Source organism: Martes martes (genome assembly GCF_963455335.1).
Source record: "Martes martes genome assembly, chromosome: 17".
NCBI classification, from domain to species: domain Eukaryota; kingdom Metazoa; phylum Chordata; class Mammalia; order Carnivora; family Mustelidae; genus Martes; species Martes martes.
In genome coordinates this window covers 1,036,331-1,054,000 of record NC_137905.1, presented here as the reverse complement: position 1 = coordinate 1,054,000, position 17,670 = coordinate 1,036,331, and the positions used below count along the sequence as shown (strand labels likewise).

The window sequence follows — 17,670 nt, the reverse complement described above, 5'->3', positions numbered from 1 at the left end:
GCCCCCACCCCAGCCGGCACACAGCGCGGCGCCCAGCCACTGACCGGTCGAGCTCTCCTCGCTGGATGTGTAGGTCCCCTTGCCCAACAGGAGATTCACCATGGTCGGGGAGTTGGCCACCTTTAGTGGCGTCTCGCCTTTTCGGTTGCTTTGCTGAGGGTTCCCCCCATACCGTAACAACAGCTTCACCACCTACAAAACAGCGACAGGCACGTGAGGGAGCTTCCCGAGGAACTCGAGGCGCTACCATGCCCGTCTTGGTCAAGCTGTAGCCCATTCCGACAGCCCCTCCACCGCGACCCCGCTGAGGACCAGAAGCCGGGCCACACAGCACGGCCTGGTGGGCTCTCTGGATCCGAGCCTCTCCCGCAGGAAGGAGCCCAGTGGCGTCCCACCCCCTTCCAAACTCCCCGCCACAGGGAACAGGTCCCAGCACCCGCGGGCGGCCTCCTCCCTCTCCACAGAGTCCCCACGTCCCCCAATCGCCTCACATGCACACTCCCCTCCCGCCACGGATGAGCTGCCATCGGGCAGGGTTCGGTGGACGTGGAAGGGTTCTAGAAGTTTGGGGGATGGGGAGGGTGGGGGGTTGACAGAAGAGAGGAAACAAAGAGCAAGCTTCTGTAAGCAGGTTTATTTTGCACTTCCATTTGTTTTAGGAAGCAAGATCACCTCCTCCGTGCTCGGTCTCACACGGTCAGGGTGCTCCTTGCGCCGGCAGACACGAGGGTGATACTGCGGCGGCTGTCTACAGAGCTACACGGGACTCAACGGTCTACACCCAGCGGCTGTGCCTCCCGTGTCCGGGCGGCCTGTTCCCTGGACTCAAGTGCAAATCCTGAATCCAGTCCCAGCTCTGGCCCGAGAACGAGCATGGGAAGAACCTTCAGCGAGGACAGCCTTACGGCTCCCACACCGGTTCTCGCTTAGGACGCTGTGGCCTCCGCTGCCGGGGAGCCAGCAGCCTGCTGTGGCAATGACTACGCCCTCCAAGTCTGAAGCCGACCTCGCTGACCCTACAGGCGCGTGGTGGTGGCCTCTTCCTTTCCATGAGCATCGGGCCCCCGGCAGTGCTGGGACTCTGGCCCCGTGACCCCGCTGTCTGCCTGCGGAGGGCTGTCCCTACGGCTGCAGGCCTCCGCATCCCTCGACCCCTTCTGCTAAGACCAACAACACAGGGCAAGCTGTCCTCATGCTCTCCTCCCTCCTGCCTCTGCTGGTAACTCTGAGCCGGGTGGGAAAGGGTTTCTGCTACTCCGAACCTGTAGGCCACGGCGCCCCCAAGGATAATCCCGGGCCACCGCTTCCTGATCCTCTGCTCACCCCGACCTGTGGAGTCCCCTTCCTGTGTGAGGTCCCAGGACCTGGGCAGGGATCTGTCTGGGGGCCACGACCCTGTATCCCTCCCCACACTTCCTATCTATTTCCGTGGGAGAGTTTCACAGTAATAATTACTGAGGAACAGAGACTCACAGGGCCCCCCTCTCCTCCCCACTCTGTTGGCTACCAGCTCACCGGCAGCCTCACGTCACCCCTACCCTCACCCCAGCCCCCAAGCCCCTGCCCTGGCTATTGTGGGTGGATCCCAAGCATTTCATAAGCTTTCTCAGTACATTCCTCTAATAGGACCCTTGAAAAAACCCCACAATGCCTTTATCTCACCTAAAAAGTGAGCTATAATCCCTACCGTCAAGAACATGACCCACGTCTGGATTTCTCCAAGTCGCCGGGGGGTGTCTTTTCATTCGGAGTCCCTCCCCCCACCGCGGTGACTTATCACCTTCCAACCGCTCGTCACAGGCTCGGCGCTGCTAGTTCTCTGGCATATGCCAGAGGCGACCGGGCAGGGCAGCTACGAGGGGGCTGGAGAGGTGCGTTCTGGTCTACAGGCGCTGTTCTCGCCACGGCCCACAGGCGGTCTCGGGCCGGGGCCTCTTCACGATGGTCTGGCAGTGACCGCAGCAAGAGCCTCGCCATCTCTGTGCATCTCCTGCTTCAGGCCTGGAGGCAGCTGTCTCCCCAAGGGGGCCGAGTCCTCTCGGGGAGACTGTGCACCTGGGTGCTCATCGCTCCCGGACTGGTTGCAACGGTCCGCCCATGCGCTGGCTACGTCCCTCAGTGCTGCATCACCGCAAACACCCCAGGGGCAGGGACAGGGACCAGGACGGGGCAGGCAGCAGCCCGGAAGCCCCGCCCTGCGGGCCTGGTCATTCACGAGCTAACGCCCAACCACACCTGTGTGGCCTCAGTAAGGCCCCGTCCACAGGCTGCAAGGGGGGCAGGGGCCACCCAGGTGCTGACCCAGGACCAGCAGAGTGGGCTGGGGGGCAGGGGGGAGGTGTGCGGGACGGCGGGGATCACGGGACGGGGGCGCACAGGGAGGGGCCCACCTTGTAGTGCCCGTTGTTGGCCGCATCGTGCAGGGGCGTGTCGTCATCCAGGCCCTTGGTGTTCACCTCCGCCCCCGCGGCCAGCAGCTGTTTGGCGACGTCGTAGTAGCCGCGGTTACACGCCTCGTGCAGCGCCGTCCAGCCTGGAAACAGACACTTAGGACCTATGTCATTTAATCCTCGTGAACACCACTCCCGTGCCGCGGCCGCACCCTGCAGGGGCCCTGCCGGGAGGCTGCAGGGCTCGGGAAACCCTTTACTGGGGCATCTTGTCTGCAGTGTGATGAGGGGCCCGCCGGTCCTGGAGACGACCCCCCTGCAGGGTCAGCTGCGGCAGGGAGCCGGTGAGCACAGCCTCGGCCCGACGCAGCTGGCAACACACGAAGACGACCCAGGGGAGGCCGAGCAGGCCCGGTGAGGACACGGAGCCTGTTGCCACAGCTGTGGGCTTGCGAGCGCGCCCTCCCTGAAGCACGCGGCTCGGGCCACGCAGGAAGCTCTCCCCTGGCGGCCGCTCTGGCTGGAGCCTCCAAAGGTCACCAGGAAGCACAGCCTCAAATGTCACTGTGCAAACACGGACACAAAGTGCAGTACTTCGGGAAATTCTGATCTAGGAAAACTGGTTTTTTTAGAAAGGTGCTAAATTAAGGGTGGGTCAGACCACGATCCACTAAGGCAGCGGGAAAAATCGAGACGGTGTGTCATGAAGACTGCTCTGCTCACCCATGTCGTCTCCGCACGCAGAGCGAACAGGGCTGGGACCTGCGGCCACCACAGCGGAGTGCCATGCGGCACCAGGATCCCGCACACACAGGGGCCACCCGGACGCAGGCACAGGCCCTTCAGGGAAATCAAGTGCAGCTGTCTCCGGCCAGGGGTTGGGGGGGGCGAGGCCGCACGGCCGTCCTCAGGGACAGGGCAGGCTCAGGGAGGGGCAGCTTCTGCCCACCTCTGCCAGAAGCAGAACCCTCGCCCACAGCACGGTGGTAATTGGTGGGTCCCCGATTCTCATTAAGATCACGAAAACTAAGAAAATGATCTTATGTTGAAATATTCCCTGAAGTATGGGTTCTTCCTTCTCAGAAATGGCCAATTACACTGGCCTGAGAGTGGGACCTACATCCGCAGCCCCCGCTGACCCCCAGGCCCAAGCTGCACCCTCGGAGACCTGTAGGTCTCATGCTTGGCCCGAGGGCTCCCTGGAGGCGGGGGCGCAGCCTCCCGTCCTGCGAGTGCTCACCTGCGAAGTCCTTGACGTTGACGTCCGCGCCCTCGCCGATGAGCTCCTTGATGCGCCGGGCGTCCCCGCGGATGGCCGCGCGATGCAGGCGGGTCTCTCCACGCTCGTTTCGCTTGTTCACTTTGTCTTTGGTTTTTGAGGCAGAGTTAGGCGTCCCCTTCTGACACACTGTCGACTGGGAGGGGTGCTTTGGTGTTGTGTCTACTGCAGGCCAAGGACAGGACGAGCGGGGGCGTCAGCTGGGGGCGGCCCGATCACAGAAGCCTCTAGGACCGGGGCGGTCTCCTCGCGGGAAGGGGGACGCCCCCGCACAGGCGCCCGTCCCCAGGACGACCCCAGCCTGGGGCTCACCTGGGCTGTTGGCGGACTCCTCGGCAGTCATCTGCATGAGGAGAGCCACCTGCTGGCGCTCGGAGAGCGGGTAGCCGGCTCGGATCCCGGACAGCCCCATGCCAAACAGCAGTCCGGCCTTCCGGGTGACGGGCTCCTTCTTGATCCTCTTCCGCTCGGGACCCTGCTTCTCTGTGAGGCGGTGGAGACAGGGGAGATTTCATGCCGCCCCGTCCTCAGAACCCGAGCCTCCCCTGGCGCCACGGAGCCCCTGCCTCCCACCGCACAGCTCACAGGGAACGGGCAAGAGCAGAGGGGGCAGCTCCGTGCCGCCCGGCATCACCTCCGGCGGGAACAGAGACCGTTTCGACACCGCGTGATCGGCCGCCGAAGCCTCTCCGCCTCGGCCCCCGCCGACCGTTCGCTGCGCTCAGGTGCCTCCCCACACGGCCCGCCGTGCGCCAGGCGGTGGGACGGCCCCTCACCGGTGTCCCGGTCCACACAGGACAGGTGTCCGTCCATTAACTACGTGTGTGCACACTCCGATGCCTCCTTCCCCGTCCCGCCTCCACACAGTGCAGGTATAAACGGCAAACACAGTTCAGAAATACATAAACAGAGCGAGGCCGACTCGTGAGTACTGTACCTTTCTTCTTGCTTCTAGGGACCTCCATTTCAGGCCATGGCCCTTCGAGGAGCGAACCAGCCTTGCAGTACCACGACATGGACTGAGCTGGAGGCATCTAAAGGCATCAACACAGAGCACTAACCAGATACGATGGAACAGCTCGGCCGTTCCGTGTCCGCCTCCTCGGGGCGCGCACATCCTCGGCGGTCTGACCCGCGACAAAGCACCCTGCCAACCCTGAGCACGAGCACGGGGTGCTGCTGCTTCGAGAAGAGGCAGGGGTGTGGGAGAGCACACACCCCCCCGAACTCCACGAGCCAGGAGCCAACGCTGCCCCTCCTGCTGGGAATTAGGGATCCACCAGAAGCCTCGACCCTCCCCACACTGCCCTGCGTGTGCTGGGGGCGGGGAGCCTTGTGCAGGGAACTGGGGTGGTCAGGGGGCGTTCTAGGTCACGGGGTGCAAACTGCAGCCAGGGAAGAAGGGCCACCATGGGAGACTCGGGTCCCTAACACTCTTTGGGGGGAGAGGGGTTTCCTCCTGCTTTCCACTCAGCGCATCGGAGAGTGGGCTGGCTGGCTGGGTCTGTCCTTGGGAGAGACGGGCCAGACAGACTCCCGCCTGCTTGCCCGCCCCACCCCAGGATGGCACCCCCAGCCCCACCGATGCGGCACTGTACATCTTCCGTGAGCTGCTCTTTCCTGAGAAAGCCGTGCTGTGCTGGAACGTGGCTCCCCGGGCACCACAGGCCACCACCAGCGAGTCACCTTCCAACCCGCCCACCAGCCGTCGTCCAAGAGAGGCAGTACATTCCAGAACATTCCTCCTTGTGACCACAGACCCCACTCACGCCCCATCCCACCGCCCCATCCCACCTGCACGCCGGCAGAGGCGGGGCGAGCCTCCACACGGGGCGAACACCTGCTCAGTAGGAGCCCGGCCCCGGGCCCTCCTATGCTCCCAAGCAGTTACACCACACTTCCGCAGTGACTCAGGGCCACAGAGCCCAAGTCAGGGCACTTGGTTTTAAAGCTCTCTCACGGCTGAGCACGCCGCGGACCACCTCTGGGTGCACCCCACCTCTCTGCCACCTTCTCTGCTTCTCTCTCTGCCACGCGCAGCTCCTTGACACGTTCCCGTGTACAAACATGGACAGAAACAGGACCCTAAACCCAGCACGTCCACGCCAGCCGGCTGCTCCAGGACGCGTTCTAGGACGGCCCTGCCGATGCAGGGTCTCCAGCGCAGGGCTCTGGGTGCTAGAACGCTCCCACACTCTGCAGTCTGGACCCAGTTTCCACCCAGCCTCCCGGGACCACTAGAGCCTCTCAGGCCCCTGCCCAAGGTGCCCCCCACTGAGCATCCACAGTTCAGGTCGCTGCTGCCTCCCCCCAGGGGAGTGGACACAAAAAGCCATGGGCTGGAGGAAGAAGGAATGCAGAGCTCAGAGACACACGTGCGGTGCTGAGGATTCCTGGTCACAGGGGCAGAGGACAGAGCCAGAGACCCGGCCCTGCTCTCTGCTGCAGTGAGCCCAGGAAGGGGCAAGGCGGGGTCTGGCAGATTCACGTGATGATACAGGCTTAGCTCCCTTCCCAGTGGAGAGGCAAGAGAAGACGCACTTCCCTCGAGTGGCAGCTGAAAGCTACCGGCCTTTTGCCCAAAGGGCTTTCTGCAGTAACAGACCGTGCCCCCCACCGCAGAGCAGGACACGACAGCACCAGGCCCACAAGGTCACGTGTAGCACGTGGAGACACAGTGTGCAGGGGGGACCTGTGCCCCAGTGGGCCTCCCTGCCTCCATGGCCAGGAGCCCTAGACAACGCTGGAAAATGCTTAGGGACCCGGAAGGCAATGACACCCCCTCCTGGTGGGAGGGGCCTTACAGCACACCTTCCCACACAACTCTCCCAGAGCGGAAGTGGGACGTCGTATGTAATCCCATCTTGCGAGAGGCCCGTGTCTTGCTGGTGACACGTGGTTCTCCAGCAGCACCTGCTGCCCCGAGCATCCAGAGAGCCGGAGTCCAGCCAGGCCCTGTGTGGCTTTGCTTGAGGGAGCCCAGGGAAGCCGTGCCCAGAGGAAGCAGACCTCTGGCCAGAGGAGCCAAGCAACACGGGGCCAGTCCTGCCTGCCTCTCTTGACAGCTGCCGCGCTGCTGTCCCTGTGACGTGGGGTGCACAACCTGTCTCAGTGCCCACCCCCACCCCCACTGGGCGGCGCCCCTGCAGAACAGAGGAGGAGCCATGATCCACAGCGACCTCTCCAAACAAGACCCTCCAGCATTGCTCGTTTGTGTCTCTGATGTCCAACTGGAAGCCAAGGAGAATGAAGGCTGTCTCCCAGCTGTAGAGCAGACACTGGTCGGCTGAGGTCCACAGCGCGGACGTGGTTCTAGGTGCCACAAGGGCTCAGCAGAGGCCCAGAGAAGGCAGCCCAGATACCACTCGGGAAGCCCGGGGCCCACCGTCCCAAAGACTGGAGCGGGGCCACGTTGTCCAGTGCAGTCGTTCTCTTCTGGTCTGTCCAGTCCGTCTCCCTCATCCCGGCCATGTTGCTGGTGTTCAGACTGTGCCTGGTGGAGGGGTGATGGTTTCACAGAAGCCTGGACAGCCCCCCCCGTGCCATCGTCAGGGCACCACGCGGACAGGACGCTGCTGTGCATTTCTATGGTGTGAGCTCGTGGTGGTCTGTGACGCTGCTGCTGCTGCGCCGTCTCATCCCTTCTCGGGCACAGCCCCCCAGCTGACAAATGCAGGGGACCCCACCCTCCGCAGCCGGTCCCAGCGGTAACCCCCTTTCCCAGCTGGGCCTCCTGGAACACAGCACCACAGCTGCAGTGGGGCCTTCCCCAGGGTGGGGTTCTTAGGGACCTCAGTTTCCAGACTCCACTTCCTGCCACCACGCTTCTCGGATGTCTGGTGACAGGCAGCTTTCCTCCCTGGAACCAAGCAGGAATGCCGCCAGGCCTCCGGCCTCCACGGCCACCTCAGAACCTGCTCTGTCCCTACCATCCCGTCACCACGCACGCATGTGTGTACCCGCCTGTGTTCTGCCCACCACAAACTGCACCTCTGCGCTCGAGGGTTTGCACAAACGCCAAGGGCTCTGCCTTCCCAGAGCCATCCAGATGCCTTCTCTCGACACCCCGAGCCTCTTTCCTGTGTCCTGTGTTTTGCGCTTTCCCTTCTGCAGTCCAGGCAATTTCCGTGGTTTTAACTACCAACCCACAAATTCTTCCTCATGGCCTACGTAATGAGGACATAACCTGTCCACTGAAGCTTTCGTTGGTAATTTTCGTTTCCGTTGATCCCATTTTACCTATTTTAAAAACCCACGTGGCAGCCTCCAGCAGCGTCTCGTTCCCTGCCAGGGCTTCCAGCTTCTCCTTTACCGCACCTGCTGGTTCATGCTCTCTATGCAGCAGCCACATGCGAGGTCCCTGGGGCTGGCTCCCCTCCTCGTGCTCTGTGGTTCTGACCCAGCCCTCGTGCTCGTCTGAACCCTGGGGCCCAGAAACCCCATGGAAGCCCATCTCTCCAGAGAGGACTGGCTTTTGCTCTGACCTGGGACTGGATGGAGGGAGAGGCGTCCCCAGCAGCACAGGGCGGCCCACGACGTGGTCCCAGCCCTGCAGAGGGGAGGCTGGGGTTTGTCTCTGGGGACACCTCTCAAAACCCCTCGCCCGATCTGGGATGGGGTCTTCTTCCTGCCCGAGGCGTCCCAACTGTGGCCCTCGTGGACATGTCCACTGGGGCCCCGAGAGACCTGCAGCGGCCCAACGCCCACTGTTCCTGACGTTCGGGCTGCACTTGTGACCGGCTCTTCCTTCCTCCTTCAGAAAGTTACCGTGACTGATCGCGCAGTAAAGACAGAGGACCTTCAGCAAGCCCCGGCTTCTCTGGTCTTCATCTCCTCTGTCCAAGAAGGCCGGGGGCTGGGGTCCCCCTGACATCTGCCTTCTCCTCCCAGGCCGCAGCTGGGTGGCTCTACAGCTGCGCTGCTTCTTCTCCTCTGGAGCAGGTGCTGCAGGGTTCCGTGAGGGCTGTTGTGGCCGCGAGGAGGGAGCCGGGGTGTGAGGAAGTGAGGCCCACACGACCCACCGCCCAACCACTGCCCCGGCCTTTCGTGGCACCAAAGCACAGTGAGAACTTTTACAAATAAAATGAGGGACGCCTGGGGAGCTCAGTTGGTTGAGCGGCTGCCTTCAGCTCAGGTCATGGTCCCAGCGTCCTGGGATCGAGTCCCACATCGGGCTCCTTGCTCAGTGGGGAGCCTGCTTCCCTTCCTCTCTCTCTGCCTGCCTCTCTGCCTGCCTGTGCTCGCTCTCTCTGACAAATAAATAAATAAAATCTTAAAAAAAATAAATAAAATGAAATAAACCATATCCCAACCTAAACGGATGTATGAACATGCCATCAATCCTGCCAGTCCTGGGTCCGTCTACACGAGCCTCTGACCGCCCCTTGCCGCCTGCCTCTGACCCTGGGAGACGAGCAGGTGGAGTGGCCACACTGCCATCCAGGCTCCTCTGGGAGGGCTCTCGAAACCAGTTTCCCCGGAGGCGGCCCCGTGCGCCCTTCCCCGTGTAGAGTCTGCTCTGCACCCTGTCCATAATCAGTCATGGTCCGGGAAGTCCTCCCTGTGAGTCACAGAACCCGGGGTGGTTCTGAGGGCCCAGGTCACCTATGCTGTGTGGACAGCAGGGGCCCCGAGAACAGCCACAACCCTGCAGATTCCCACCTACTCCGCACGTGGGGGACACTGGGAATTTCAGGTAGAAAGAGACTTCCATGGCCGGTCCACGCTCCCCTCTGTATGTACAAGAAGAAACTGCTCCAGTTTAGGGAGGACGATGATGGAGAAACGGGGTCACTGTGGGTGGCGTGTGCCCTCTCCAGCCAGAGGCTCCCACCGCAGCGGCGCTCCCCGGCGGCACGTGCAGTGACCCCTGAACAAGCAAGTGAGTGGAGAAGCCCTTCCTCATCGGGCACATGTCCCTCGGGCGCGCAGCAGCACGGGGGTCCCAGTTCCCTGGAGGCCCACAGACACGGGCGGCGGAGCCACAATCCGTCCTCAAACGTGAGACGGCCCCCTCCAGTCTTACAGAACAAGGATGACCGGGATTTCAGCGAGCACATGACCGTCCCCGAACCCCTAAGACGGAGTGGACGAGTGGTTTACACGTCCGCACTGCTAGTAAATACTCAGATACAGGACGCCAGCCTCTTACTCTTCAGATAAAACCAAAATAAGAAAAACCTAGTTTTTCATGACTCCAAAGAAACCTTCAGGTAGTGAGACCCGGCAGCTGCCAGCTCCTGACGCCTCTGACAGGGCAGCCCTCCGAAGCGGGAGCCCATGTGGCCTTGGGGACAGGCAGCGCCACCCTGGTGGCTCGGGCAGCGAGTGGCACGGCTCTCGCCAGAGTAAGGGACGGAGACCCGAACAGGAGGCTCACGAAGGAGCCTGCCATGGGCAGGTGCGTGCGGAAACCGACCTAAACGTTGCCTTACAGACTTGTTCAAGAGTTGAGAGAAAATTTAAACGTAAAGAAGTAAAAGAGTAGAATCTGAAGTGTGGCCGTCACGTGACTCTCCTCCTAAGGCGGCGGGTGGGCGGTGTGGCACTTGTCAGGGACGCCCGTAGCGGGCGTGGGGCTGCGGGGCCTGAGGCCACCTGCCCAGGAGCCGCCTCCCCCAGCAGCCACGGGAAGAGCCTGCCTGGGGCTCGGGGCTCGGGGCTCGTTTCTCCCAGACTGACCAGACGCCGCGAGCACACGCTGCCCGCCGGCCGCAGCAGGCCGCGCACGGGCGGGAGCTTCTGGAAGGACGAGCTGTCCAGGGTGCTACGCGGGCAGCCAAAGGGACAAACTGCCTGCGGGAGACCGGCCTCCCTGGCCGGGATGCAGACTAGGGCCAGCTCTCACCACAGACCAGCCGTGCTGTTGGCAGGCCGCCGCCAGGCCTGACTAAGCACCGCGGACAGAGGGTGCCCCCTGGGGGTCGAGGACACAGGACAACAGTCTCAGGCAGCGGCCTCCTCCCACTGGGGGGGCACAGCTGAGGAAAGCCACTATTGGCCACACAGAACCCGGGAGTTCTGGAGCCTTCTGCCGTGTTCCCCTCTCCGCGAGCACAGGGCTGCATGTTGCCAGCAGAGGGCGCCGGAGGGACGCGGCAGGAGCAGGGGCGGGGCGGCGGGGAACCCTCAGCGCACCCTGGAGTCCACCGCGCTCAGGCGCCTGCCACAGAGCCAGCGCCCGCACAGGTGTCCTGCTCCCCGACCCCGCAGGCCCAGCCACGGGCCCCAGCAGCCCCCCTCCCGGTGCCGCACGTGACACACCGAGCGGCAAGTGCCGGCGGCTCGCGAGTCGTGCGCGACACCCCCACAGGAGAACATGCAGCTGTGCTGGAAGCAGACCGGCGAGGTGCACGCTCCGCCCCCAAAGGCTGGTAACAGCACCAGGCCAAGCACCGTACACACGTTCCGACGTTTGCAACACAGTCCTTGCCCGGAGACTTCACGTTCAAAACGAATCTCCACTTTTTCCTACCCCACCGAGACTCCCTCCCTGTGCTCACCCAGACCCACGACTTGCAGGCCAGGGCATCCCGGAGAACCATGTGGTCCAGATGAGCCCACCTGGCAGCCTCCGGCTGAAACACTGGCCATCAGGAGATGGTCGCTCTAAGGCCTGCTGGAGACACACGGACCCAAGAAGGCAACGTGACAATGGACTGCGCATCACTAAGCCATCCCAACCAACCGGAGCAGAGAGAGCTCCGTTGGAAGGAGAAGCCCCACCACCGTCTCCTGGACTCACAGCAAGGCTGCGGAGGAATTTGCAGGGATGTCCCAGAGGCCGGGCAGCAAACTCAGACCCCCATCATCCAGAGAGCTAATGACCAAGCAGCGGTACCAGGCCCTCTGCAACCAGAAAGGCTAGAGGCACCGAAAACAGGAGGGAGGGTGTCCAGGACAGTCTTGATTTCCTGCGGACCTAAAGCCCGACTCCCAGAATCTCTGCGGGGCCCTCCGTTCTGGCAAGAGCCCGGCGTCCACGTGTTCCCACAGGCTCCCCTACTCGCTCACCCACCCCTTCCTGTCCCCACTGTGCCAGCGCAGCCACAGCAGCCGTGGCCTCTGTCCCACCCCTGTGAAGGGTCCCTGGGGGCCATGACACCTTCATCATATGCTAGCTGGCAGAACCGAACGCACTTCTCTGGCTTTTAACTAACCAGACGTGTGCGCAGGGAGCACCCCCAGAGGGCGCTGGGGGAGTGACCTGCGGCCTCAGGAATAAAAGCCACGGCACACGTTTCCAGGCTGCTCCCTCAGCCATTTCTCCCGACTTTCACACACGCTTATCTAGTGTCAGTCCCTGTCACATCCTGCTACCTGACACGGACCCTCGTGTGCAGGAAGTCCCCCTCACCCCCATCCTGGCGAGGCCTCTGCTCCTTGTCCTACGGCTGCGAGCACTGTAGGCGGGTTCACCCCAGGTTCCGCGGCTCCCTGGAGGTTCTGTGCTCCTCTTGCCCCTGCCCACGACACACCTGCAGAGCGGTCAGAGGACCGGCCGGCCAGGAAGGGCCCTGAGCACCAGGCTCAAGAAGGAGTGACAGTCTGGGCTGATAGGAGAAAGGCCGGGTTCCTGCCTAGCCCCAGGAGCCGCTCGACACGGCATCAACTCGAAAGTGCACGTGCCAAGCATCACTAGCCCCCTGCACACACGCGCATGCTCACAGCCCTGCTCTGCACCCCCAGCCTCACCACACGGGCAGAGAACAGCACCGGCCCCCGCTCACTCGGTGAGTGAGCTTTTACCGGCTTTTACTTCCAACACCTGGATTTAACTTGTGTGCTTTTGCAGCCCTAAGGGAAAACATGCTTATCCTGCAGCGCAAGACGTCCAGGGGACTGAACAGAGCACAGGGGGCCTGGGAACCGGGGGAGAGGAGCCCACACTCATGCCTACAGCTGGGCACACACCGGGAGCCCCGCTGCGTGTGCTGGGGGTGCAGCAGTCTCGGGGGAGCTCTCTGTGAACCTCTCCTATCAGCACTGGTCACCCCGAATACCAACGACAGAGAAGATGCTCTCAGACCTCACTCCGGACCTGCCCAGGCCTCCAGCAGGACTCTCCCAAGGGTCCTGGTGCAGAGCTGACAGGTGCAGAGAGGCTGAGGAGTGGGGCACCTGTCCTGGGGGAACCACCCAGGCAGGGTCCAGGGTCAGGAGACGTCTGAGGGAGGGGCCGTCAAGGACACTTTCTGTGGAAGAGAGAAGTCTGGCAGGTGGCGACGGCCTGGGGTGGTCAGCAGGGAGAGAGGGCGGCACCTGTACCTGTGTCCGAGTCCTTCTGCTCTCCATTGGCCCCCACGGTGAAGGGCAGCTTCCGTTTGGTTGCTCGCTCCCTCACCTCCTTCCCTCCATCACTGCGGTCCAGCTTTGGGGTCTTGGTCAGAGAAACTTTATCTTTATCCTAGAAAAGAAAACGGTGCTTTCAGACATCGTTCCCAGACTGAGCTCTCGGAACCCTCACGCTTACTGTGGTTTCGTTCCACGCGCCGGGAAGAGCCCATCTCTTACTCGGGCAGTGAGAAGCACCTCCCGCCCACCAGGCTCCCACGAGCACACAACTCCCTCCACTTCTCTCCGGCCCACACACAGCCCCCCTTCTCATCCCGAAACCCGAGTGTTCCCATGAGTATCAAGAGAGGAGAGACGCAAGTTGTCTCCAACACGGCTTTCCCAGGGAAGGACTAAATAACGAAAACAAGGGCTGGCCTTAAAAAGGGAGCGCCGGCAGGGGGCAGTCTGTTTTCCACCGCGACCTCCTCTATGAATGAAGGAGCCCAATGCCCCTCGAGTGCCTGGGCCTCCCCGAGATCCCTCCCTTCTGGGAAGGGGCCTCCTCCTTCCCCAAACGACATCACCATATGCCAGTGACACTGTGGGGCTGTTCTGGGGACAGACCCTGCAGGCCAAACCCCTGATGCAGGAGGCTGGGTGGGGCCATCACCCCCTTCCTAGTCTTGTCTCAGGGCTGGTCCCTCCTACAGGGGGAGGATCGAGAAGCCCAAACCCCAGCCCCATCCTGACCAGCATGCTGACCAGGGCGAAGTGCGCCCAGCCCTGTGCCTGCCTCGCTGCCACCAAGTGCAGAATGACAGCTGGCACCTGCTCAGGATGAGGGAGGGGCTCAGGGCACAGTGAGCAACAGGCCGCTCGCTGACCAGTGCTGTCCACACAAGCAGGGAGGGCCCCTATGGGAATGGACGTGCACAGAGCCCGGGAGGCCAAGGGTGGGGCAGCCCCAGCCTCAAATGATGAAGGACCCAGCGCTGAGCGGAGGCAGGAGCCCCTGGTGTGCTCCACGCCCTGGACCCCGCAGCCCTGGCTGACAACACATCCTGGGTGGGGGCTGCTCAGTGGAGACGGCCCAGGTCTAACCATCCCCCGGCTCCATGCACTGCAAGCAGCGCTCCCAGCCTCCCTGTGTGCCCGCGGCATAGCACGGGGCTCTGGGGGGCGCACAATGAGCCCCCCACGGGCAGAACACACACAGCCTGCCCCATGGGCAGAAGGGACTGCCTCCCTGCCAGGGGCTTGCTGTCTGCGCTCCCCCCCAGGAGAGCTGTCAGCGAAGAACAGGGAACAGTCACAGCCGCTGCCGCCACCCCTCCCGCCCCCGCCCCCACACATCCCACCCCCCCCACCCCCCAGCCCCGCCCCGCCGCCGGGGGCGGGCTGCTCCCAGGAGGAGGCACCTGCCAGCACTCACTGAGCACCGCCACAATCCCCATCCCCATGGTCCCAATGGTCTCCCAGCTTCAACAGCCAGCCACGGTATCCGCCAGCCACGGCATCCGCCAGCCATGGGAGTGAACGGAGACACCCTCAAATGACCAGGGAAATTTCCGCCAGAACACACGGCCAGCTCCAAGGGCATCTGGCGTGAACCGCGGCAACACTGCTGGAAGACGGGAGCCACACAGATGCTGGGAGCACCCCGGCTCCAGGGACGGCCACCGGCTGGGACCGGCACCGGGCCACTCCAGCCCTGACAGAGGGACAGAGCCCCGCAGCACAAGCCCAAGTGGCCATCAACACCTGCCCACCGAGCACACTCCCGGCGCCTGGCTACAGGCTTCTATGAGAGAAGTAACGCAGTGTTCGGACACCAACGTGACCCACCACATGAGGAAAATAAAGGAAAGAAAATCGTACGATCACCCAATAGTTGCCTAAAACCTGTGATAAAATTCCCTACTGACCCTGACAAGAGCTCTGGGCACACAGGAGCACAAGGCCCCCTCCAGCGGACCAAGAGCCCCCCGTGGCTGACAGCTGACGGGGGTCCCCAAAGAGCTGCGTCCCCACAGCTACTGAAGAACAAACGGGGTTTTTTAAGTGAGCAGAAGATGAGCTGCCCTTCCCAAAGGAAACAGCCATGTCATCAACTGCATGCGGAAGACGTTCTGCATCAAGAAAGATCGTCCAAATTAAACCCAGGAGGGGAGACGAGCGCTCCCACCAGAGCGGCTAAAACGAGGGACGGATGGCGTCGAGTGCGGACAAGAAGGGCGCAGAGCAGGCAGAAGTGTGAGCTCTGACACGGGCGCAGCTTGCCACCGGCACTCCTGCTCCCGAGAATAAACTAGAACCCTCACTACTGCCCACCCGAAGTCCAGCCCCATCGCCAACAGAAAGTTCCACGCACAGGGTCAGAAAGGTGCCGGGACACCAGCTCGCCAAGCCTCCCCCAGGAGCAGACAGGACCGGCGCGCTCAGCCGCGGGGAGACACACAGGAACCAGATTGGGCTCGACCCCTCTCCCCGCTTTTCCCCAAGCAGGAACACAGCACTCACCCTAAGAGCTTAGGGGTATATACGTGAAAAATAAGCCATTCAGGTTTGTAAGTGAATCAGAAGTCGCTGGTTACAGTAAAGTAGCTGATTTCCAGAAACAATCAGGAAATGACGCTCAAGTATCACAAAAGACACCAAACACGCGGGAATGAATCTAACAGGAGACGTCCATCTGCGGCCTCCACACGATGACAAAACGCTGCTGAGAGAAAACGGAGACACGAAAAGGAGGAGCACTCCCGTCCGTGGGTCAGACCCGACCAGACTGCCGACAGGACGGCCTCTGCAGACTCCGCTTCACGCCCCAAGTGTCCCAGCAAAACGCCCCAGGCCTCCTGTGGAACCCAACCAGCTCGCTTCAGAACCTACGTGGAAGCGCAAAGGGCCAAAATGAGCAGGACCACGCGGAGGGGCCACAGACACGTGCACCAGAAAATGGCCACAGTCGCTGGAGGCCGCCCTGGGCCGAGGGCCACAGGTCCAGACCAAAGAGCAGAGGCTGCAGCCCCACCTGCCTCGGGACAAAGGCTCGGCGGTGACATGGGGGGGGGGGGGCCCTGTTCAGTAAGTGACAGGGACCGTGTGAACGTCCACGGGGAAGAAAACACACACGAACCCAGCCGTAAAGGGCAAACACTGACAGGAGCCCAGCCCGCAAGCAGCACGCCGCCACCACACCCAAGGGGCCGGAGGTCAGCCGCACTGTCTGTGTGACAGGCCAGCCTCCACACTCTCGGGGACAAACTGCTGGCCCGTCTACCAGGGCGCGCGTGTCACGCCCCCAGGGGGAGCTGCCCAAACGTCCCTCCGCAGACGAGCGCACCGGCGGGGCGGCTGCCACACGAAGAGCCTGCAAAGGGGACGGTGATGTTCAACAGGGAGCCCCTTTGGAACCCCAGCAGGGCGGCCCCACTGCGGTGACGTCAGGAGGGGCCATAAGGAGGCCTTCCAAGGCGGCGGTCCTTCTGCGAACTCTGATCTGGGTGGGGTTTGCCCCGGTGTTAAACCATGAACTACGAGATAAGACCCATTTCACTGAGAGTTGACAGTCCTGGAGTCTGAGCTCCTCACGCACCAGCTGTGCAGGGAAAACGCACACCTGCGACAGAGCCAGGAGGGGGCCGGGGCAGCCCCCGGGGCGGCACAGCAGCTCGGACAGGGCTCGGGGCAGACCCAGGCTGAACCTTGCTGAGCGGCTGGGCTGGGGCAGGATGTTCACTCGAGGCAGCTGCTGAGCTCTGCTCGCTAGCAAAACGGGTTGGGACAGAGGCCCCCAAGATGTCCCTCCTGGGGGGCACAGGGCCGAGGGGAGTAGAGAGCTACCTCGCTTGAGAAGAAAGCAGAGCAGACACACACGGCTCCCGCGGCAAACGTGCCCGCACTGCCCGCGCTGCCCTCGTCAGCCAGTCCCGTGCGGTGACGGCCGCGCTTAGAGAGGAGTCCGCAACTCCCCGCGGCCCGGCGCGGGCCCGGGGTCAGAGGCGGCCCCTCCAAGGCAGGCGCTGGGCTCTGGGGGCCTTTTCCGCGCAGCTTGAGTGGGCGGAGAACTGAGCTGGGAGCACGGCGGTCTGGAGGCCCAGCTGCCTGCCCACTCGGGGGAGCCGGTCTGGAGGCGGAGAAGGCAGCGCGGACAGGGACACGTGGGGACTCCAACCCCAGGAAAACCCACACTCGGACCTGGGCACTGTGATGACCAATGACGCTCGGCCGTTTTGTGTGAAAGCGTCCCAAGGTAAGAGTTATTGCGCTGACCCAGGGCACATCTGTCCCCCGCGGCTCCTGCGCCTCATGGGCACACCAGCACACGGTCATCCCAAGCCGCAGCCGGGACCCCTCCGCCAGGCCTCCCAGACCCGCACGCTACTCCCACCCAAGCCCACACCAAAACTGCAGCCTCAGCCTGCTCACAGCTCCATGTGGGGGCTCCTACCCGCTCCCGCACATGGCACGGGGTGCTGGGGGACAGGGCAAGTGGGACAGAATGCGTGGCCACAGATGCCCACGCACCAGAGCCTCTGCAGCCTACTCATTGTGACGAGCACCCACACAGGCCGACCTTCACGACCTGCCCCCGTCTCCCCTCAACTCGACGGAGGGCTCCACTCACTTGTCCTCTCCTACCCCCCAACCGGGCGTCAGCAGAGAAAGCAGGTGCACTGACAAGGAGCTTCCGTTCACACAGGTCACAGCATGGGTGGCCTGCCA

At 62.8% G+C, this 17,670-nt stretch overlaps 1 protein-coding gene across 15 annotated transcripts in view; it reads right to left on the bottom strand.

Annotated features, from left to right (window-relative positions):
- Positions 1–17,670, bottom strand: part of ANKRD11 (ankyrin repeat domain containing 11) — a 182,936-nt gene that overhangs the window by 13,136 nt on the left and 152,130 nt on the right. For 7 of the 15 annotated variants that reach the window (XM_080829645.1, XM_080829639.1, XM_080829644.1 and 4 more), the window contains 5 exons: positions 12,937–13,075; positions 3,982–4,152; positions 3,631–3,834; positions 2,391–2,533; positions 45–192 (listed from right to left, as the gene is read on the bottom strand). In XM_080829645.1, coding sequence (XP_080685771.1) covers positions 45–192; positions 2,391–2,533; positions 3,631–3,834; positions 3,982–4,152; positions 12,937–13,075 — 805 coding nt within the window. Of the gene's footprint in view, positions 1–44; positions 223–2,390; positions 2,547–3,630; positions 3,835–3,981; positions 4,153–4,606; positions 4,704–12,936; positions 13,076–17,670 lie in introns of those variants that run through there. The other 8 variants (XM_080829634.1, XM_080829633.1, XM_080829635.1 and 5 more) reach the window with 4 other exon arrangements.